Source organism: Benincasa hispida, chromosome 11 (genome assembly GCF_027475165.1).
Source record: "Benincasa hispida cultivar pf3 chromosome 11, pf3_genome.v1.1, whole genome shotgun sequence".
Classification (NCBI taxonomy): domain Eukaryota; kingdom Viridiplantae; phylum Streptophyta; class Magnoliopsida; order Cucurbitales; family Cucurbitaceae; genus Benincasa; species Benincasa hispida.
In genome coordinates this window covers 16976041-17000217 of record NC_143488.1, presented here as the reverse complement: position 1 = coordinate 17000217, position 24177 = coordinate 16976041, and the positions used below count along the sequence as shown (strand labels likewise).

At 32.8% G+C, this 24177-nt stretch overlaps 2 protein-coding genes and 2 non-coding genes across 4 annotated transcripts; all 4 read left to right on the top strand.

The window, feature by feature from the left end:
• Window positions 1-5236: 5236 nt before the first annotated feature.
• Window positions 5237-9819, top strand: LOC120091279 (small ribosomal subunit protein bS6m-like). Its single transcript, XM_039049241.2, has 3 exons — window positions 5237-5618; window positions 6029-6309; window positions 9139-9819. The coding sequence occupies exons 2-3, from the start codon at window positions 6127-6129 to the stop codon at window positions 9418-9420; spliced, it is 465 nt and encodes a 154-aa protein (XP_038905169.1). The 5' UTR covers window positions 5237-5618; window positions 6029-6126; the 3' UTR covers window positions 9421-9819.
• A 351-nt stretch (window positions 9820-10170) lies between these two features.
• TRNAT-AGU (transfer RNA threonine (anticodon AGU)) lies at window positions 10171-10244 on the top strand. Its single transcript has one exon. It is a non-coding gene; the product is annotated as a tRNA-Thr (tRNA).
• A 10025-nt stretch (window positions 10245-20269) lies between these two features.
• Window positions 20270-22233, top strand: LOC120089825 (small ribosomal subunit protein bS6m-like). Its single transcript, XM_039047229.2, has 2 exons — window positions 20270-20633; window positions 21670-22233. Exons 1-2 carry the CDS (start codon window positions 20451-20453, stop codon window positions 21940-21942), a joined length of 456 nt encoding a protein of 151 aa, XP_038903157.1. The 5' UTR covers window positions 20270-20450; the 3' UTR covers window positions 21943-22233.
• An 807-nt stretch (window positions 22234-23040) lies between these two features.
• TRNAT-AGU (transfer RNA threonine (anticodon AGU)) lies at window positions 23041-23114 on the top strand. The gene has a single exon. It is a non-coding gene; the product is annotated as a tRNA-Thr (tRNA).
• The last annotated feature ends 1063 nt before the right edge of the window (window positions 23115-24177 follow it).

Genomic DNA, 24177 nt, shown 5'->3' with positions numbered 1-24177 from the left:
ATAGTTACAACTATCAAGTCAAACAATAAAAATAATAATTCATTAATTATAATATGTTTAAACAACTTTTTTTCCTATATACTAAAATAGAACTATAATTTTCACATGCATCGCACGTGTTATGTTGGTCAAGTTTGAAAAAAATTACACAAACAAGTCAAATTATGGGGTTTGTTAGAACCTTACAACCATACTGACTTTCAATCTCTCTTAAATTATGTGCTTTATTACAATTATAATTATGAATTTTTAATTCGATCAATTAGCCTTTGTAGCTTGTTAACCGTTGCAATAAGCTCAATTATTAGTATTGATATAGATGAGGAAATGACATAGATGACCTAAAATAAAAGACACACGTGAAAAATAGGTACTATTTTGAAAACCAATGAAATTTGTTCTGTTTATGTCATCACTGTATAAAATTACCACTTTAACCCAAATGCATCATTCTTCTATTTTTTTCATTTTGCAGAGTTTTTAAGCTCATTTATTAGTATTGATGTAGATGGAAAATGACATAGGTGACCCAAAATAAAAAAACACACATGAAAAATGGGTACCATTTTGAAAACCAATGAAATCTATATTTCTACTTATGTCATCACGGTGTAAAATTACCACTTTAACCCTAAATGCATTATTCTTCTATTTTCTTCATCTTGTAGCGTTTTTCCCTTTTTTTTCTAAGTTTCTTCTTCTTCATTTTCCTTTTTTCTACCGGTTTTTTTTTTGCATTTTTCTTTCTACATTTCTTCTTCAAAAAAAAAAAAAAAAAAAAAATTGTTCTTTATTGTGCATTTCTTTTTTTTTTTTTCTCCTTTTTGTGTTTCTTTTTTTCTTTTCTTTTCTTTTTTCGTTTATTTGCATCGAACATCAAACATAGAGTATATAGCATTAGAGCATCGAGCATCAAGTGAACTTCTAAATCAAACATAGAGCATACAACATAGGGCTTAGAGTATCGAGTATCGAGTAGCATGTAGCTAGTATATAGCGTAGAGCATAGAGTGTAATACATCAAATATCAAGCATCAAGCATCAAACATCACGTATGATCGAATAGCATATAGCTAGTATATAACATAGATCATATAACATAAAGTATATAGCGTAGAGCATCAAGTATCAAAGATCGAGGATTGAGTATCGAAAAAACTTATAAATCACAGCGTGCGGATAGGTTTTAGGGTCGAATGAGTAAATTCACAGAAAGCTGACATAAGCAAAAGACCACTTTTCTTTCAATTTGAAAAAGGTACCCATTTTTATTTGGCCCCCCAAAAAAGAGTCATGCGTACAAAAAAACCCAAGGTAGATATACATAAAATAAACTTTTGCCATCAATATCAACGTCAATTTACTATGTGTCAACATTTTATTCATATAATCATATCAAAATTTGACCTCAACTTCATCTTAAATTCTAAATGTTTCTTTCTTCCATCTAACGTCAATTTAACATATCCAAAATTCTTTTAAATTAATTGTTTTGCTAGACATAAATTTAAAATTCAAATTAGATATAAAATAAAAAAAAGATCAAGGGAGACATTTAGATGAAAAATTGTTTGTACACTATATATTTCATAAATGTCCTAGATATTGAATCATTTCATTAAATTGGTTTAATTTAACATTTTCACTATTATTTCAAAATTTTCGAAATATTTAGCTATTTCCTAAACGACATCATTTTCAAATTTTAACTTTGCTTTTATTATTTATTAATTTTGATTGATATTCGTATAATGTAGAATATTTCAAATTAATATTTCATTCATTTTAATATATTTCGTTTATTTTTTTTTCCATATTTCTTACTAAAAATCATCGACATATATTTGTAGGTCTCACACTATTTTTAAAATTAAAAAAAAAAAAAAAACTTCTCACACCTCTCTTTCTCTCATCTTCTCCCTCTCGACCTCCATTTTCACCACTCCCGTACTTCCATTTCTCTTCCTCCATTTTGGGTGGAAAATTTTGTTCCACTTATCTCAAGGGTCCACTGTGGTCTTCTTAATCTAGCTCAAAATATTCGGTTAGCTTTATCTTTTGCTTTAAAATTTTCAAACTCTATTATCATTTACTCATGGGTTGTGCATGGCTTTCATCCTTTTAGGTTGTTTAATTTAGTTCTAATCATATTGGAGATGGTGATTTTTTTTTTTCAAGTTGCGTAAAATGTGGACGGAAGACTAGAGAATACGTGCATGCATAAGGCTAAGACGTGTCGTATCTACATTTGTGAGTCTCCTAACTTCCTCTAAAATATGGCCCCATAACCCAAAGTGGGAATATAATAAGGAGACTACTCTTTCAAGATTAAGTAACTTGATATTCTCAACCAAATGTTTTGTTTACAAAAAAAAAACATTTTAATAAAAATATATAATTAAGCTAGAAAATAAAAATAGCACCTTTTAAACTTATTTTTTAAAATTCAAGGACTATTAGCGACTAAATGCACCTGTTTCCAAAAATTTGTGGACTAAAAATGTTTTTTTTTTTTCAAAATGTATATACATTGCATATACCATGATTTATTTTTTGGTGTATTTACAAATATATTGAAAAATGTAAATATACATCACACATATATATAAAAACTAAATAGTAAGAAAAGTTTAAAAGTAAATTGAGCCGAAAATAATAGCTCATCACGCTATTGATGTAACAAAAAAAGGGGAAAGTTTTAGGCTATATTTGTGGAGAGAAAAATCAATGGGTTCATATACCGACTACCTATTTTGGAAGGTTCAAATAAAGTCTAATAAGTTTTTAGAAAGTATAATTTGGACCTTTTGTTTACATTATATTAACATTTAATTATCAAAATAAAACATTGTGCATGCCAGTTACAGTCTCACTCTGGCTACTCGTTCCTTGCTCTCTTTACCTTTGTTCCTCAAGATTTAGGTTTTTTTGCTTCCCGCCCTCTAAATTTTCTCTCACTACTCATTATGGCTCTTGTTTCTTGTTCTCACTCGCTCTTTGCTTTTGTTTTTGTTTTTTTTAATTAAAAATGGAGAAAAATGGGTCGAACTCTTCTTCGGTGTCAAGGTAATAGCTATGAATAGTCATCGACTCCCGGGAAAGGGTAGAAGAATGTGACCTATTATGGGACATACAATGCATTACAGACATATGATCATTACGCTTCAACCGGGTTATTCTATTCCACCTCTTAGAAAGAAAAGAACTTAAATCAAAATACTTAATAGCATGATGATACATTTATACAAAACTTCTACCCTGAGCACACGCAATGGAGCCGTAGACAGTCAAGTAAAATCCAATCTACGAAATAATTTGATCTATGGATAACATCGTTGTGGTAAAGGTCGTAATGCCAGAGGAATCATTACCGCAGGGCATAGAGGGGAGGTCATAAGCATCTATATCGTAAAATCGATTTTCGACGAAATGAAAAAGACATATATGGTAGAATCGTAACCATAGAATACGACCCTAATCGAAATGCATACATTTGTCTCATACACTTTGGGGATGGTGAGAAAAGATATATTTTACATCCCAGAGGGGCTATAATTGGAGATACCATTGTTTCTGGTACAGAAGTTCCTATAAAAATGGGAAATGCCTTACCTTTGAGTGTGGTGTGAACTATTGATTTACGTAATTGGAAGTAACCAATTAGGTTTATGACAAAATCTAGAAATCGATCACTGATCCAATTTTAGTACCTCCACATGATAGACCTCAACAGAAAACTGAAGAGTAACGGCAGCAAGTGATTGAGTTCAGTAATTCCACATATAAAATTATTGACTCTAGAGATATAGTAATATAGAGAAGACTAAATTGTTTCAAGTCCCTCTATCCCCAAAACCCTAAAAAGGCTCGTTGGCCTCTTTAATTTAATTATTTATCCTTTCATTAGCAATTCACAATTCGTTATGTTTCTCATTCATTCGACTCTTTCACAAGCGTATTTGAGCAGAAATATTGATTTTTCTTTACGGCGGATTTCATATTTATTATTTCATAAGTATATAAGTCTTTTTATTATATTTTATATATGATATGAGACAAAAAAGAAGAAATGACAAGATAATTTGTGTATACCAATGGAAGAAATAAATAAAAAATGTAGAAAACAAGACAGGGATTCTCTACAATGACACTGTATACCAATTGAAAAAGATGTAGCACAGCTTGGTAGCACGTTTGTTTTGGGTACAAAATGTTGCGATATGGTAGCACGTTTGTTTTGGATACAAAATGTCATGGGTTTAAATCCTGTCATCCCTACCTATTACTTATCTTCTGAACAGTAACGAGGAATCAATTGAGATCCATAAAAATTGAACATACATATACCGAATCAATCTTTATTTATTTATTTTTAAGCTATTCTATATGATAATATATGTATGGAAGATATATTCGGGTTGCATTTAGTTTGATAATAAAACGCTCTTAGTTTAGTTCGGTAGAACGCGGGTCTCTAAAACCCGATGTCGTAGGTTCAAATCCTATAGAGCGTGATTCGATTCTTGTTGTTGTTAGATGGAAAATTATACTGAAATAATTTAACAGAAATAAAAATTTGACCTCCTATAAGCCAAAGTAATAGGAATTAGACCTAATACGATTCCAAATAGAAAAACTTCAATCATTTCAATTTAGTTGAACGAGGAAAAGGAGAGGTAATATAAGAAGCAAGAGTCGAGAGCCTAATAAACGTTCACAAAGGTCATTTTCCTGGAGATAATGATACAGGTAAAAGGAAAAAAAAATTGATTTTTAAAAGATGAGACAAAATCTATTGTGAACTTAATTTGGATCAATAATATAACTAGGCCACACTTACCAATCCGTAATGAAAATTGGTGTAAGCATAATGAGATTCCATTGATAGATCAATTATTATGGGTCATAATTGGGACGTAATTAGATTGTATTTAATCTCGTTTACTTAAAATTATAAATCTATCACATTTATTATTATTGTTATTGTTACCATCACCATTTAAGGTTAAACTATAACAATATATGTGATTGATTTTATAGTTCTCATATTATAACCATGATTGTAACGATAACGATAACGTAATTTTCAAATACAGTTAGATTGATCACCCTCCATTTCTCAAATAGATTGCACTACATAGATTTGACCTTATTTCCATATCAATCCATCAAATAGACACAAAACATTCGGCAAAATAAAGAAAATTTATTTGTTCATAAGAAAAGAAAACAAGAAAGAAAATTTATTAAGCTAAAGAAGAAAACCGGCGGAAGGTAAATAACTCATAACAGACCTTTTTCTTAAACCCTATTTTACGTTCAGCCACACCTCCTCACATTAACAGCAACGACACCCCGACCCGCCGCACGCCGCTCCTGTCCGCCGCAGGCTCAGTGTCTGCCGCCGTACGCTGCACTCTTGTCTGCCGCATTCTCGGCCTTCCGACGAACTCCCCGCCTATCTCTCCCTCTCACACTCTCTCGCCTCTCCAAGCAATCAAAGTTACTTATCTCTGTTGTTTTTTTCCCTTCAGAAATAGAAACAGTGGTTCAGCCCCGCCGTTGGTGAGATAGCACCGCCCCTCACGCCTACTGCCACTCTTTTTTCAGATCCCAAGGTTTTTACCTCTTGTTTTATTTGTTTTATTATTATTATTTTTATCTAAATTTTGTTTGTTGATTTATGTTGAGTTATTCTGTTCACCCACGAAGAAGAAAATAAGAGTAAAAATGGGCTCGAATCGAAAATCTAAATTGAAAAGATTGAGATTAGTTTGCTTGAACAGAAGACACTACCTATGCATATTGTATTGTATATGAACTGGCATATGTACTAAAACTCGATTAAAAAAAAAGATATCTAAAATTAGAAACGTATTTTTTTTTTTTAAGTTTTTAAATCTTGACCAATCCGACACCCGGAAAAAAAAAGAAGAAGAAGAACATTTTAAAATCACAACTGATTACGAATTCGTTGTTTTACTTATTTATTTTTCCATCCAAACACTTGGAATGATTTCAAATCCAGGAGTTTTTAACGAAGGTAAGTAAAGGAAACGGTGCAGGCAGCCATTTCTCTTAGCAGTTCGAAACAGGAATTTTAGTACTAAAGAACAGAAGATTAAGATGCCTCTTTATGATTGTATGCTTTTGATGAAACCCCATGTGAAGAAGGAGGCCTTGTTGGACTTGGTTGCTAGAGTTGGCAAGCATGTGTTCAGAAGAAATGGGGTTGTCTGTGACATTAAGTCATTTGGTGTTGTCCAACTGGGTTATGGTATTAAGAAGCTTGAAGGAAGATATTATCAGGTGATCTTTGGAATCTGTTATTTTGCTTTTGAAGCTTTCATCATCTTCCGTTTGTTGTTTTTGTAGCTTGATTGTATTTGTAAATCTCATTCATATTGTGTCAATTAAGCATAAATGCATTTAAGTAACATGTGCATTTATACTTGTATTGTTTCAAAGGTGATAAAAGTGGCTTTAGTTGACTTAATGGGTATGACTAAGATGGAAGGAATAGTAGTTTCTTTTGGTTTTGGTTGCGTCAAAGGTCCTTTATACATAAGAACTTCAAATAATTAAATTGTGGATGCATTTTGCCATATTACTTGTTCATTGTTATTAATTTAGCTTTTGATATTTAATTATTCCAAAAAAGGGCTCTAGTCAATCAAAATAAGGCGAAGGCGAAGGCCTAAAGGAAAATTACAAAAGCTTTCACGAACAGAAACCCAACGAGAAGTATGAAATTTATTAGTGAACCACAATCCACCCCTCTACAAAATTTTCAACCACTCTGAAAATTCTATAGTTTCTTTCCCTTCAAATCCCCCAAAAATAGCCCGTAAACAAGCACACCAAAGCTTGCTACCCTTATATCGCAAATGGGAGTGGGATATACACAACTCAAGCAAATCTCTACCTCTCTTAGACTATGCCTACTAAGAGAGAGCCTAAAACCCCCCACTTCACAACGACGAGTCAAAAGAAGATGATCTAGAACTTCACCTGCTTCCTTGCACAAGTTACATCATTGTGGATCAATCAACTCGGGCGAGAATCTCTGAGCATGATCCAAAGCATTCACCCAGTTGAGAAGGACCTGCCCCACACACAAAATTTGATTTTCTTTGCTATTTTAATCTACCAAAGCTGCGGAAAGATAGAAGAAGTTCAAGATAAAAAGGCTCACTAGACACTGAAAAGAGACTGACACGAGAACTCATATGAAGGACTAGGACTCCAGATCTAACGGTCATTTATCCACCCCAAGAGAGTATAATCACCAATTAAAGCAAGGAGGGTGATTTATAGTTTTGAGTTTTAGAAATGGTTATTTCATTTATTTGTTGAGACATTGAATGGACTACGGTTATCTTGAAATAAAACAAGGTGCTCTGCATGCAATGAATGAATTTCTGTGTCATCATTATATATTTTTTTGTTTTATTTTAGCCCTAGTAGTATCGCCCTCACCATCCTAGAAGAAATGTTATGTGATTTTGTGATTTTTTTTTTTAAATTTTTCTTTAATTTTTTTTTACAAAGAAGTAGATGCGTTTCTACAGTTTCAGGCTTCTGTTTGTTAACTCTATCTGATGCTTTTCATGAAGTAGTGACCCTAATAGGTCGTCTTGAACGGTTGGAAAACTTTTATTAGTTATTAGTTGCAGCATACATTTCTTCATTTGGTTAGTGGGTGATAAGGCCGTCCATAATTATCGAGAGGGTTTCTAGCTTGTTGGTTCATTTAGTTAGCTCGAATATAGCCATTCCAACGCCGAGCTCGGTTATGTGAGCTTGTTACCTCTAGCAGAGGGGCAAATTGAAATTAAAAAAATATAGCCGCTCCAACATGTCCCTGGTTCAAATCTTGTAATTGGCATGGGGGTCAGACGTTAATGTATGATGAAGTCTGGATTGGATTTGATTCCAAAGAACTGTCCATATTTGAAAGGAGCATCATTATCTATAGTCCTAATATAGATGGGGAGTCAAAACAGATTAGTTACTTAGTTTGAAAAACCATAAGAACCTAATTTTATTAGGGTACTTGTACATACAAAAGTTTTCATATTGCCTTTGGTAAACTCCTATTACTATCTGGAGACTTAGGATTTAGGTGATTTTAACAAGCCATAATGAACAACCAGAGATTCACATAAGCCACGCAGGGAAATTTGACCAGCGATCAAGTTTGCTCTGCCCATCATCAAAAGTTGCTCATTCATTTCCTTATCCATTAAATTCCTGCAAACTCAATCAGTATTTTTACTACATGACTGAACCAGACAAGGACGTGGTACTACCTATTTTGTAATCAGTATAATCTGGGGGAAAGTTTGGGGTCTGCTCACCAATCCAGATGTCATCCCAAGACAAAGTATTACTGTTTCTATCGACCGTTATCTTTGAGAAGTTTTAAAATTTTCTCACAACCAAAATTAAAGTTCCAAGGACGTCTACCATCATTCATAACTGTTTTCTAAATTAACCTACCAGTTGATCACGTCCAATCTTGTCGCCGATTTTTTATGTCTTGGAGACTTGTTCTCACATTGAAAATGCCTACACACTTAGAAGGAAGAGCCACATTTTTAGAGTTGCCCTGCTTAACCTCCCTTCTTCTTGGCTGAGAACCAGAGAGCTCCAATTTATGAAGATAGTTCTTCCTTCATGATTTTTGCCACCTCGAATAAAGCTTCTGATCTTTAAACTCCAATCACCTAGCCACCTTATTAGGGACCTCATAGAAAAGAAGGTTGGAATGCGTCTGAAGATTGCTTGGACAAGCTTAATCGTCTTCCTTAAGCAGTGGTAGTTAACCCTTGCAAAGAAGGGAGGCATAATCATATGATCCTTGTATATTTTTACTAACTAGCTGAATATGACTTGGGCTATTAGACCTTTCGTTTATACAGACTTGGAACTATCAGAAGTCGAAGTCCCTACCCAAACTCTGCTGTGCATCATGTACAGAATATCTTAGAAGTTATTAACTACAACTTGTTCCTCAGATGTATTATGAAGTTTCCCGACTTTGTTGTGGTTTGTGCAATTTTTTTTTGATCCATTTGTTTACAATATATATCTCAATCAATCAATGATATTATTACTCTTTCTTTTATGGTAAAGGGCCAACTTATGCAGATGACGATGATGGCTACTCCCAACGTGAACAAGGAGTTGCATTACTTGAACAAGGAAGATCGGTTGTTGCGTTGGCTTTTAGTGAAGCATCGCGACACAAAATATGGCCTGGAATTCCTTAGCGAAGAAGATGGAAAGAGTGAACTCGGCAAATTTCCTCGACTTGATATGTTGGATGACAAAGACGAAGATGAAGATGAAGGCGATGACGATGACAATGACGATGAAGAATACAATGTGGAACAAGAAAAGAGGGAAGCAGAGTGAATTTTGCTCGTCTCTATTATCATGGCCCTACTTTGAAATTGTTGCAGGACCTCTGGTACCATTTTTGGATTTTAGACAGGAGACGAATAAAGTTTAGTTGTCCATATCAGCTGTTTCTAAGTAACATAAGTTCCATAAATGTCTTTTTCTCAAACTTACATTAGAATGGGATGTTTGGGGTGGTGTTTTCCAGGTCGTGGGTTTCAGCTCTAAACGAAAAGTTCAAGAAATGAAAATCCTTGTCTGTCTTTTAAAGCTGGTATACTGTAATCTTGCTTGTATTGACATTGTATGGAATGAAACTGAAGCAAATATGAGGTTTGTTTAAGATCTGGTTGAGATCATCCAGACACGTTTGCTTCAAGAGAGATTCAATTCAAATATGGTTGTGGTTCTTGACTTTTTATTTGTTTTCTTCCGATGACTTTGAAATTAAAAAGAAATGAAATTTAGACTTCATGCTAGATTTTTCCAGGTAGTTTATTAGTTTAAATATTTCTACCCAAGATTATTAATTATTAACTTTTATTAGTTGAACCTATTTGAATACTTTTTCAGGTTACAATTATTCCAATATCACATTTACACAAACTATCAGGAAAAAAGGGTTACAATTATTCCAATTCCAATATTACATTTAAACAAAGGTAGATATAATACTGTTCACAGATCTATTTGACTAACATATTAAAAGTTTGAAAATTATGTATATAATAATATTAATGATTTCAATATTTCTTCAGACAAAAAGCTTTCATAGCTCAGTTGGTTAGAGCACCCGTTTAGTAAGCGGGAGGTCTTGAGTTCGACTCTCAATGAAAGCAAGCATTTTTTCCTCCAATTCTTTTTCAATTTAAATCTCATTTTATTATTTTATTTCTTAAAAGTCTCAAAATGTTCATTTTTGTTCTTGAACTTTCAAATTTATTCTATTTTAATTTTTAAAAATTTTAAATATTTATTTACATTTTGGTTGTTTTTAACAGATTAATGACATAATTTTGAGTATGTATAGTAACATTAGTAAGAGAATAATTTAGAACCATATAGGTTAAATACAAACAATTTAACAACCGGATGTTGGATAAAAAAATAATATATCAAGATAAAATGACTATTTCTTAAAAAAGAAAAAAAATGATAAAATGACTATTTTTTAAAAATTTTTGAACAAAAAGGACATAAACATGGATTTTTTTTCCAATTCGTTTTCAATTTAAATCTCATTTTGATCATTCAACTTTTAAACTTGTTTTATTTTGATCCTAAAGTTTCAAAATGATCATTATTATATAAGCAATGATAAACACATTAAAGTTGTACAAATATACATAATTAACCAACAAGTGATAAGCATGAATATTGTCTCAATAGAGATTAAAATCAAATTTTAATCTATTCAAACTCCTTATGAATGCCAAATGTGACAAAAAAATATTTTGTTTGTGATTTTGTTAACTAAATGCTGAATAAAAATGAATGATATAATAAAATAAATGTTTCTTAAAGTTGTAACACAATGAATGGATTAGGCTGAAATTAAGGTATAATGTTATTTCCCTATAATAGAATGTCGAAGCAATAAACTTGTAGAATCAATTCATACAACAATGGTCTTGAAATCTTCCTAGATCTCTCAGATGTCTTAGATTAATTTGGATTAACATATTTGAGTAAAGCTATGTGACTACATCACAATTGCATCACTATCGCATGAACCAAGAACAACTCCTATTCAACCTTGTTTTAAAGTACTTTAGAAGCCTAAATAATTAGTTATATATATCCATAGTTTCTTAGATTTTAGATAGTTTTATATAATCCCTTGGTTTTACAGTGCGCCTTATGTCTAAGGTTTAGTGACGTCTTATGTTTAGATTCTTAGTCATGTATTCTTTTGTGAGATCCATTTATATCTTAACATTCTCATCATTAAAACTCAACTTGTATGCTAATTTAGGTGATCAATTCAAACTAACAAGATAACATAAGTTTCAATAAAAGAAATAAAAAGTGGGAATGATGCGATGTGGTTACATTAATTAAGCTATGTTATTCTTAGGGTATCCACAAGATCGAATTCCTTAAGAAAATTAGCTCATGAGTAAAGATAAATACGAACACTTCATTGAATAAAATGCCATGAGTTACAATTAAGAACAATGATGGTAGAAAAATAAACAAAAGAAAGTAAAGAGAAATATGGAAAATAGTGAGTTGTGTGTATGAACAATATCTACATGTCTAGGATTTCCTCTAGGATCGATTCAACCTTTTTCAAGGTGAATCTCACTCTTAGAATACGTTTTCATGGGCTAAAATAACCTAAAGAGTTGTCAAACTCATATTCTCCACTTTTCTTTCTTTCTTTCTTTTTTTTTTTTTTTAATGATTCTAACACTTTATATAAACTCTTATTCCACGAAATCATAATTGATTTCGAGATCAAAGAAGGGTTTGGGAGCGAAAAAATAGCAAAGCACAAACAACGGTGAAAACCCCATTTTCTAGGTCTAGGGTAATTTTTTTTCTTCTTCTAAATTTTCAACATTGCTAAAATCATTTCAAAACATCTTTTAACTTGGAAGTTTTTGGGACTTTAATGACACTTTTTATCCAATTTTCACATGAATTAATCACAATTTAGGGGCAAAAAAAAGTATGCAAATATGACACTTATCATCCTCCTTGGTGATTTTAAAGCTAATTAGATCAAATCACTCACATGACACATACCCATTGAATCCCTAATGCTGTAAATAAGAATTTGACAACTCATTAGTGAATTCGTTGACTCACGTGCGTGACACTTGTATCGTTTTATGGTAGAATTGCTTGATCATTCCTCCGACAATCTAATTCTTTCAACTTCTACTAAACTAATCCTACCTCATCTTTATGCCAACAAAATAAGGTAATTCTACCAATTTAATACCAAAACATAACCTTAATTTTTATCATAAATATAGATACATTGTATCCTAAAAGAGGCTACTAATAAACCCTCTTTTGGAGAGTCTTTGCATTCTCCACCTTCAATTCTTAGTTTACCTCTCTCTCTCTCTCTCTTTTTTTTGCTTTTCTTTATAAGTGTTTTGTGAGAGTGAGCCCAACGCATAGAGGTGTTCATGGGTTGGGTTGAAAGATTTTTTAGACCCAACTCAATTGTTTGAGTTGTAAATTTCTTCAACCCAAATAATCCTTACTAAAAAAATGAATCCAACCCAACCCAACCCAACCATGAAATATTTGGGTTGGGTTAGTTCGGGTTAATCGGATCATTTATTTTAAATTTTGTTCTTAAAAAAAAGCAAAACGTAAATATGTAAAATTATAATTTAATTATTTTCATATATTGAATTAAGATTAACAACTCAATTTCAATTTATATAGTGAAAATTTTCTTTCTAAAGTCCAAAGAAACTCCTTTTAATAGTTGTTGAGGAATAAATTATTAAAAAAATATTGGAACTAAATAAAATTAAAATCAATATATGTATAAATAATTGTGTTATAAGTAATAAAAAATATATTTTAAAGTTAATAATAAATTCGGATTTGTTCAGATTATATTAGGTGAACCCATGAACCAACCCAAACCATAAAATTTTCATTTATTTGAACCCAACCCGACCCAAATGAGTTGATAACCCAATCCAAACTGCACGGGTTGGGTTGGATTGATCGATTTTTTCGGATCATCGAATTTTTTGAACACTTCCACCAACGCATGTCTCGCCTCTACGTTCTCTATCTACAACTCTCCTCTTTCGTATGTCGTCGCCTCAACCTTATCCCATCTTCATTCGACGTCACTCCTCAACCCTGTCTCCACTTAAAAGTCTTTCTATTTAAAAAATAACACATAGTAGGTTCAGATTTATGTCCTAAAACCCCAAAATTAATTTGTCATTTAATAATTATTTAATTTAATTATTTTATATATAATATTAAATTATTCATTATAGTAAAAATCCAAAGATATTGAATGTAAGCTTGAACAGTTTGTGATTAACATTTGGGTATGCTATGTTCAATAAATAACCTAAAAGACTATAATATATGGATAAGTTGGAGTGTCTATTCTTGTGGCACTATAATATGACTCACTTTGTAATTGTTACAAATTATTTGATTCATATCATTTTCATGTGAAGACATGTGAGTGAGTGTATCATATAAAAAGAACTTGTATAAGACTGGACTATGGAATATTTAGGGGGTTTTTAGGGTGAGGAGATGAGATGAGATGAGTTGAAATATGAACTTAATTAATTGTTTGGGAGTCTAATTTCATATATCACCACCATTTCATACAATGTCCATTAACAATGCACTCAACCCTCATCACCGCCGATGCCTCATTGCTCAACTTCGGCGACCACCTTTGACGGTCAACTCCAATGACGACCTCCAACGGTTAACTTCGTCGACTACCTCCGATGACTAACTCCAGCGACCATCGCCTATGGCCAATTCTGACAACATCCTGAAGGAAATCAGACATGAGGATTTCCATGAGCAGCGGAAGGATCTTTCCAAATTTCAATCGTATATGAACATTACAATTACAATCACAAACGGAAACATACAGTTATGCATTAAACATAAATTACAATATACTTTTCTAAATGATCAAGGGAAGGAATGAACAAACCTTTGAAGACTCATCTTCAAGTTCCTTGATCACGAACGCTCGATCAAAGCAACACAGCAACACACAAACGTTCGTCCAACATGATCTCTACACTGCACGATCACAGCGAACTCGAACTAAGCGATCTCCAAGTCACCAAGGGGACCTTATAGACCTGTAGCTCGAAGCTCCAACGGTACATTGAATAAATGACTAAACTCTTTAGTCACGGGATCCACCATCCGTTAACTACTAGACACTCCACTAAAGACCGACAGCTGAACTCTCCTTACTACAGATATATTATGTGTCCATCTTAACCAATCAACAGTGCGACAATCCTTCACAGATCGATCGTAAGTACAGCTCGGTCATAACCGTTATGCCCCTATAGTTACATCTAACTCCTTAAGTACCACTGATTCTTCTAATAAACATAAGTCATAGTCTTACTATGACCGCGTCTCTCTTCCAAAGAGAAGCTGTGGCCACTATGTTCAAGTCCCAGAATCAGTTCTTAAGGGAGCAATCTATCTACTTACCCCTACTTCGGGGAAGGAGTGAATTCCATCTTGTGTAATTGAGTTCCTAGATTCCATATCAGACAAGTCCCCAAAAAGGTAGACATGTTGAGTTGGCAATCTGGCCATTCTCACCCATACTAATCAAAGGATCGCCTTCAAAGGCAGGAGTTCCCAAAGCACTCAGGATTGAGGTCATGTCACCTATGGTCATTTAGGTGAGATGTAAGTCTCCTGTATCAACTATGTTATATACAGAGTCTAGTCATCTTGTGGTTCGGTTTTATACAAACTCTTTGTATAAAATGAAGGATCTCATATCGAGAGTTCCATGAGCGTGTTCGGATCGCTCCGATCTCACAGTGACCGAAATCGAACAATATACATACAACATATACAGTTATGCAATAAAAACTTAATTAACGGCATGATATGAACAACAAAAACATAAGGGAAAGATTTTCGTACCAGTTGAAGACTATCTTTAATCTCCGGAACTCCAACGCAGCGGAACCCTCCAACAGATCTACCAACGTCCGAGGGGAACATCGATTGCAACAGCACGATCAACGCGAACATGAACTCTGCAACGGGGACGACACCACCACTAATGAGCCCCGGGTATTCTCGGAGTGAAAACCCAAAGGGTGGGCTTTGTTGAATTTCATAGAGGACAGAAGAAAAATGAGTCATGTAGGCGATAAGCAAGTGGGAGAGAAAACAACACTATCGTATAGTAGAAGTGCTTATCACATAGAGGTGCTATACGATCGTGTAGGATTTACTGAACGATCGTTTAGAAAAAGGTATACGATCGTTTAGTTAAAACGACACACTATACGATCGTTTAGAGAAGCTATCTGATCGTGTAAGCGAGAGTGTGCGATCATTTAGCGCGAGGTGGACGATCGTTTAGGCGGAGAAATGACTATCGTATAGGCTCTCGAGCGATCATTTTCTTTCACCAATGCGCGCTTCACGAAATCTTTTTGGGCGATCTGATGGACGATCGATTGCACAATTCAAAATGAAAACTTTTTTCATTTTAACTTATCGGTTACCATAACCGATGCTGCCCACTAACCCAGTCCAAACATGATATTAGGATTAATTATCATATAATTAATCAATCAATCAATTAATAAATATAATCATATTATATTTATATCCTATAGTTTGATATCATATATCTACTATAGTATTTTCTCCTCTACTTGATATAAATCATATTTATATATAATTTCCTCCATAAAAATGTATCTCATACGTTTGCCAATTATATCATATATAATTAACCAGTCTAATTATATTATATATAATCGAACTTCCTCTTGTTAGTTTGAACATTTCAAATTAACCCAAATACTGGTTCTCGACTTTATCCAAGCTACCCAGGGGACTTAATGGACCTGTGGCTCGAAGCTCTAACGGTACGTGAATAGCTAACTAAACTCTTTAGCCACGAGATCCACTATCCGTTAATTGTCAAGCATTCCACTAAATACCAATAGCTGAACTCTTCTTACCATATATATATTTCTGTGTCCATCGGATATAACCAATCATGAGTATGATGACTCTTCAGTAAAGTTGGGCCAAACTACCGTTATGCCCTTGTAGTTACATCTCACCCCTTAAATACAACTGATTCCTCTAATGAACAATACAACATAGTCCAACTATGTGTGAACAGCTCTCGGACCAAGAGAACGTGTGTGGCGCTACATCGTTCAAGCCCCGGAATCAGCCCTTAAGGGAGCCATCTATCTACTTATCCCTGCCTTGGGGAAGGAGTGAATTCCATCTTGTGTAGCTGAGTTCCCAGCTCCCAAATTAGACGAATCCTTAAAATGGTAGGTTTGAATCGGCGACCTAGCCACTCGCACCCATACAAATCAAAGGACCGCCCTCAATGGCAGAAGTTCCTAACTCACTCAGGATTGAGGTCATGTTACATATGGTCATCCTAGTGAAGTGAAGTCTCTGTCATGAACGGTGTTATATAACGAGACGTTAAAACTTCGTGATCAGGTCTTATACAAACTCTTTGTATAGGACGCCCCCGCTCGAATGTCTCCAACATAAATGATCAGGATCAGACCATCTGTAACAAGTCATAACACTTGTGACCATTCCACAAAGCGAGCCACGTCCGTAGCGTTACCAAGATAAGGTTTCCTTCTTTTATCCATATACTACAGACCATTTTGGTTATCACTTAAGACATGATCCACTTGTATGTCACCACATACATGCTTGAGTCACATACAGATAACCAGGGATGTTTATTGGTTTGTGGTAAAGCAAATAAAACAAGTAAATGAGCAAAATACAAGATGTGAAGTAAATATCATATATTAACAACACAAGCATTCGTACATACTCTTTACAAATTACAGAACACGAGACTTTAGGGCATCAACCCCAACATAGGACACCCCCGCTCGCATGTCTCCACATGAATGGGCAGGATCTACCATCTGTAGTAGTTTACAACACTTGCAAACTTCTACAAAGCGGATCGTATCCATAGTGTCACTAGGATTAGGTATCCCACCTTAATCCTTATACTAGAGACCTATTTAGTTTATCACTTAAGGCATGATCCACTTGTATATCTCATATGCATGTTTAAGTTTACATACAATAACCATGGAGCTTTGTTTATTGGATATGAGTAAATGCCAGAATGAAATAACACTTATTTTATTCATAAAACAATGTGTATAATTACAAACAACGAGACTTTGGGAGAATTAGGATACCAATCCCAACACATCTAACTACCGATAATGATGACCAACTTTGGTGACATCTAACGGCGATCACTCTACCAACTTCAAAAACCATTATTTTTATATTCTGACTACTACAAATTTGAGAACGAGACCAAGTTTATCTGCTTTGGACACTCGTGTATGAGTGTCGATGCACGATTCGTGCCCTCATTTTCCATGTTGGCTCCATGAGCCACAACTCCATAGTTTGCAAGAGCTTTGCCAACTATTAAAATTTAACTTTCATTCGGTATGAGATTTCATCGATAAAAAAAGGCTTACATATTATTATTAAAGAGAGTTGAGATGTTGTAGATTTTTTATTATCCAAGACAGAGAGTATATAGTCAAATTTGAGGAACATGAATGTGAAAATATGAATAGTTTTGTATATTTGAGCTTATAATCATGGCTGGAAATTTATTGTAATCTTGGTTTAAATTGAGTATCCTTTGATGTGTTTGTCTTAATGGTTGTATTTAGGTTAGTTAGGCTCTCTAAGACTAACCCTCTATTTGGGATGAGCGTTTGTCATGCCTAACCTAGACATGCATGTGTTTGGATTCCTCCTAACCAGAACACTCGAGAACACAAAGACCAAACAAGAAAACTAACAGATAGAACTATATTACAACATCAGGAAGAAATTACAATATATTAAGCACATTCTAGAGGGTCGAGAATCCTCTTCCATATTCCCAATTAGGAAATCATCTCAAAATTTTTTACCTCTCCCTCTCAATCTATTCCCTCTATTTATAACTAAAAAGGCCTAACAAACTTACTTACTAACTAATTACTGATATGTCCCTCCTAATAATCATACAAATATCCTACCACTTCCATCTCTAGGGGTCTTACAATATGACAAACCTATGAGACCCACTTGAGAGTTTTGAATAATGAATGCTATTCAAATCCTTAAACTAAACCAACAATTATTTTTACCTCTTTTTTTCTCTCTTTCTTTTCTTATACATGTTTTTTCTTTTATTATGAGAAAAAACAGTAGTAAGCCTTAACTCGAGGTATATCAATTTTAATACTAAATTTTTAGTTTTAATAAATTGCACCTCAAATTTAGATAAATGTTGCAATCTTAACTTTTAACTCGAGATCATTTGAGATTGATTTTGAAAGGTATAAAAATAATTTGGAAGCATTTCTAATTGTTTGAAGAGTTTATGAAACTCGTTGTATATTTATTTTTAAAGAATTACCTTTTTTATTTACTTCGGCAAAATCAAGTAATTAGTAGCTTTTGATGATATATTCTCTAAAAATCTGCTGCCTCCACTAACAATCCTCTAAAATTTCTATTTTATCCTCTTAAAAATCTACCTCCACCATCAAACTTTTACATATGCTAATATTGAATTTTTTTTACTTTATAAATCACGGTTATTTTTAGTATTTTCTTATGTTAACTTAATTTTGTATCAATAAGTCTAATTTTTGGAGTATGCAAAAGAAAAATCGTAAGAGCTCTATATAAAATATTGTACAACTATATAAGAAAATGATAAAAGTGGTGGAATGTTCAAAATTATTATTTTAATGAAAAATAGAGAATGACTACAAAATTCAATATTATTAATGTATTCGCATTCAGAAATTTAAGATTAAGATATTTTATTTTACAAATTTGATGATAGTAAAATTTACCAAAAGAAGTTTTATTTTCTTGTTATATATTTTATTATAATTGAAATAACATTTGATTGAATATTATTTATTATAATAATTGCTTCTCCTAAAATTTTAATAAACTAAAGAAATAGTAATTAAAGTATTAAAAAAGTGTTTAAAATAATAATAGGTCTACTTTCGTGATTATAGTTAAACAACATTTAGTTTTGATTTATCAAACACCATAAATTGTTTTTTCATTTTCAAAATTGAAAATTACTCAACACTAATTACTCAATTTTAAAGTTTATTGTCACACCCTCCCTTGAGTTTATCTCTTTTGTTCGAAAGAAGGCGTGAAGACAACAGACATTGCCCTTTTGTAATACTTACTATCTAACTAATTTTTTTTTACTAAACACATCCTATAGCGAGAAGCATTTAACTGGAAGGAAACTTATTTCATTCTAAATATTAATGTTAATACAAGATTAAGGTTACAATCCATGCCTATTTATGTTTTAAATTCCTAACATAACCTCTAGGAAGAAATAATTCTAGAAATCATTCTGTCGACAGACTCTACCCTCTAATGCCATTCCGTAACGTCATTCTCTTGCTACCTGGGGGAGGATGGGGGAACAAAACATTTGAAAAACATGAGCTGGAAAGCACAGGGAATGATATGTTTTACATTAAAATAGGTCTTGTTTTTTAAATTCGTTTTGAAAACGTTTGCACAAACAATCAATCATCACATGCATGACATAAGTATTCTAGTCTGATAATCGAGACCATATATTGACATGATCATATGTTTCTTCATGACGCAACATTATCCCAATCCAAGGTAACAATTCCAGTACCCAATACAACCTGTCAAATGTGCACATGTCGAAAATTTTCATTAGTCATACTCGAGTATGCTGGCAATTCCAGCCAAATTATATTGACAATCCCAACCAGACGACCTCGAGATATGCTAACAATTTTTCGGGTACAGTTCTAGTTACCAATCACATCCACATTACACATGTATCTAAACAATTTCAGAAACATTTATCCAAACAAAGTAATAGAAAATCAAATGAAAGAGAATATATTTCCCGACTACGCCAAGGTTTTCAAAACCATACATATATATATAATACCATATAAGTATATAGATTCATAAAACATTGAAAGTAAACCACTCATAGTTCTCCGATCCTTTATTTCCTTCTGAATTTTGAACCTATATTAATCACATTATTAACTTAGAATCCTGTGTTTAGGGTTAAAAATACTAAGAGATCTTCTAACCCTAAACCTAGCTTACCAACCCTAAAAGACACAAACTTAAACCTTTGGAGGGAGAACAACAGATGTATGAGGATCCACAAAGGTAAGTAAAGGAAACGGTGCAGGCAGCCATTTCACTTAGCAGTTCGAAATAGGAATTTTGGTGCTAAAGAACAGAAGATTAAGATGCCTCTTTACGAGTGTATGGTTTTGATGAAACCCCATGTGAAGAAGGAGGCCTTGTTGGACTTGGTTGCTAGAGTGGGCAAGCATGTGTTCAGAAGAAATGGGGTGGTCTGTGACATTAGGTCATTTGGTGTTGTCCAACTGGGTTATGGTATTAAGAAGCTTGATGGAAGATATTATCAGGTAATCTTTGAAATCTGTTATTTTTCTTTTGAAGCTTTCATCATCTTCCGTTTGCTGTTTTTGTAGCTTGATTGTATTTGTAAATCTCATTCATATTGTGTCAATTAAGCATAAATGCATTTAAGTAACATGTGCGTTTATACTTGTATTCTTTGTTGAGACTTTGAATGGACTACGCATATCTTGAAATAAAACAAGTTGCTCTGTGATTTTGTGATTTTCTTTTACAAAGAAGTAGATGCGTTTCTACAGTTTCAGGCTTCTGTATGTTAACTCTATCTGATGCTTTTCATGATTTTATCACTGTTTTATGCCTTGGAGACTTAATCGATCTCCCTTAAGCAGTTGTAGTTAACCCTTGCAAAGAAGGGAGGCATAAACATATGATCCTACTAACTAGTTGAATATGACTTGGGCTATTAGACCTTTCGTTTATACAGACTTGGAACTATCAGAAGTCGAAGTCCCTACCCAAACTCTGCTGTGCATCATGTACAGAATATCTTAGAAGTTATTAACTACAACTCCTTCCTCAGATGTATTATGAAGTTTCCTGACTTTGTTGTGGTTCGTGCAAAATTTTTTTCCATCCATTTGTTTACAATATAGATCTCAATCAATCAATGATATTATTGTTAAGGATGCCAACATAGTCAGCCACGTCACCAAAGGCAAGTCTACTCAGCAACTCCGTCAGCAATGCAAAACGTCATAAATTACAGTCTTTCCTTTTACCAAAAGAATAGGTTGGTTACAACATGTGTCTAACCATTTTTTGTTGTTGAATTATTCTTGCATTCCCAAATTAGAGATTCAAATATAACACCTATGTATATTTCAAAACACAAGAAAATATAAAGGAAAAGTTGGCGTGCCACTATCATGAACCTTCTGTATTATCGTCTACCTGATTAAAACTATCATTTACTTTTTCTGATACTATCGTCTACGACGACACGCGCTTCAACTTTCCACGTGAGTCTGCCGTCTCCTTCAACCTCACATTTTAACTATAACTCTTTCTTTTATGGTAAAGGGCCAACTTATGCAGATGACGATGATGGCTACTCCCAGCACGAACAAGGAGTTGCATTACTTGAACAAGGAAGATCGGTTGTTGCGTTGGCTTTTAGTGAAGCATCGCGACACAAAATATGGCCTGGAATTCCTTAGCGAAGATGATGGAAAGAGTGAACTCAGAGAATTTCCACGACTTAGCATGATGGATGACAAAGACGGAGATGAAGACGATAACGACGATGACGATGAAGAATACAACGTGGAACAAGAAAAGAGGGAAGCAGAGTGAATTTTGCTCGTCTCTATTATCATGGCGCTACTTTGAAATTGTTGAAGGACCTCTTGTACCATTTTTGGATTCTAGACAGAAGACAAACAAAGATGTTCATAGTTTCTTTAGTTGTCCATATCATCTGTTTCTAAGTAACAAAGATCCATAAATGTCTTTTTCTCAAACTTCCATTAAAATGGGATGTTTGGGGGATGTTTTCCAGGTCTTGTCTGTCTTTTAAAGTTGGTGTACTGCAATCTTGCTTGTATTGACATTGTACGGAATGAAACTGAAGCAAATATGAGGTTTGTTGAAGATCATCTATCTAGACATGTTTGTTTCAAGTGATATCAGTTCAAATATGGTTGTGGTTCTTGACTTTTTCTTTGTTTTCTTCTGATGACTGTTTGAAATTAAAAAGAAATGAAATTTAAGACTTTAAGCTAGATTTGGTAGTTTATTAGTTTAAATATTTCTACCCAAGATTATTAATTATTAATTATTAATTTTTATTAGTTGAACCTATTTAAATAGTTTTTCAGGTTACAATTATCCCAATATCACATTTACACAAACTATTAGAAAAAAAGGTCCCTTTTTTCAATTATTATTTTTTAAGTATGAACATGGAAAGAGATTTACCTATTCTTTATATTCTCGTATTTCATCACTTTGGTCCTATACTTATAAAATGTTAATTTTGGTTACAGTATTTTTTTTAACATTGATTTCATTTAGTTCTTGTACTTTGAAAACACTTGTTTTAGTGTTTGTATTCTTAAATAAGCGGCTATATTTACAATGTTATCATACAAATTCTATGTATAGGGAATTCGGATTGTTGTACTTCAAAAATCTATGAATACAGTGTTTTATATTGAAATTGTGATGAAAAATGAATGAACGAAATGGAACGATAAGGTTTAGGAATGCTAAAATAAATATCTCAAATTTAAAGAAATAAAAAAAAAATGGTAAGTCAGAAAATACTTGAGTCAATTGAAAACAAACCTAGATATAATATTGTTCACAAATCTATTTGAAAAATATAGTAAATATAGTAAAAGCCAATTTCTATGCTTATATCAATAATTTTAGTCAAACTTCAGACAAAAAGCTTTCATAGCTCAGTTGGTTAGAGCACCCGTTTAGTAAGCGGGAGGTCTTGAGTTCGACTCTCAATGAAAGCAAATTTTCTCCATCTTTTTCAATTTAAATTTCATTTTCACCCTTGTACTTTTATTATTTTGTTTCTTAAAAGTCTCTAATGTTCATTTTGGTTATTGAACTTTTAAATTTATTTTATTTTGATTTTTAAACTTTTATATCTACCTTTTTGTTATTTTTAACAAATTAATCACATAGTCTTGAATATGCGTAGTAATATATTAATAAGAGAATGATTTAGAACCAGATTAGATACAAACATTTAACAACGAGATATAGGATGGAAAAATAACATATCAAGATAAAATGACTATTTTTCAAGAAAACAAGAAAGATAAAATAACTATTGCTTTAAACGTTTATTGACTAATTAAATATTCTGAAAATTTATGGACAAAAATGAAACGAACATAAAAATTTATTTTTTTTTCCAATTCGTTGTCAATTCAAATCTCATTTTGATCATTCAACTTTTAAACTTGTTTTATTTTGATCCCTAAATTTTCAAAATGATCATTGTTATGTAAGCAATGATAAAACATTAAAGTTAGGTAAGTATACATGGTTAACCAATAAGTGATAAGCATGAATATTGTCTCAATAGAGATTAAAATCAAATTTTAATCTATTCAAACTCTTTAATAAATTCCAAATGAAACAAAAAATAATTGTTTGTGATTTTGTTAACTGAATGCTGAATAAAAATGAATGATTTAATAAAATAAATGTTTCTCAAAAGTTGTAACACTATGGATGGATTAGGCTCAAATTAAGGTATAATGTTATTTCCCTAAAATAGAATATCGAAGCAATAAACTTGTAGAATCAATTCACACAACAATGGTCTTGAAATCTTCCTAGATCTCTCAGACATCTTAGATTAATTTTGATTAACATATTTGAGTTAGTCTATGCGTCACTATCGCATGAACCAAGAACAACTCCTATTCAATCTTATTTTCAAGTACCTTAATAGCCTAAATAATTAGTTCTATATTTCTATAGTTTCTTAGATTTTTAGATAGTTTCATGCAATCTATTGGTTCTATAATGCATCTTAAGGTCCCGTGACCATCTTATGGTTAG

What these genes read in the sequence shown, in the direction of transcription:
- LOC120091279 (XM_039049241.2), top strand. Translation starts at nt 6,127, where the DNA reads ATGCCTCTTTATGATTGTATGCTTTTGATGAAACCCCATGTGAAGAAG. An exon ending in TTGAAGGAAGATATTATCAG is followed by an intron (nt 6,310 to 9,138) that starts GTGATCTTTGGA and finishes TTTATGGTAAAG; the next exon opens with GGCCAACTTATGCAGATGAC.
- LOC120089825 (XM_039047229.2), top strand. Translation starts at nt 20,451, where the DNA reads ATGCCTCTTTACGAGTGTATGGTTTTGATGAAACCCCATGTGAAGAAG. An exon ending in TTGATGGAAGATATTATCAG is followed by an intron (nt 20,634 to 21,669) that starts GTAATCTTTGAA and finishes TTTATGGTAAAG; the next exon opens with GGCCAACTTATGCAGATGAC.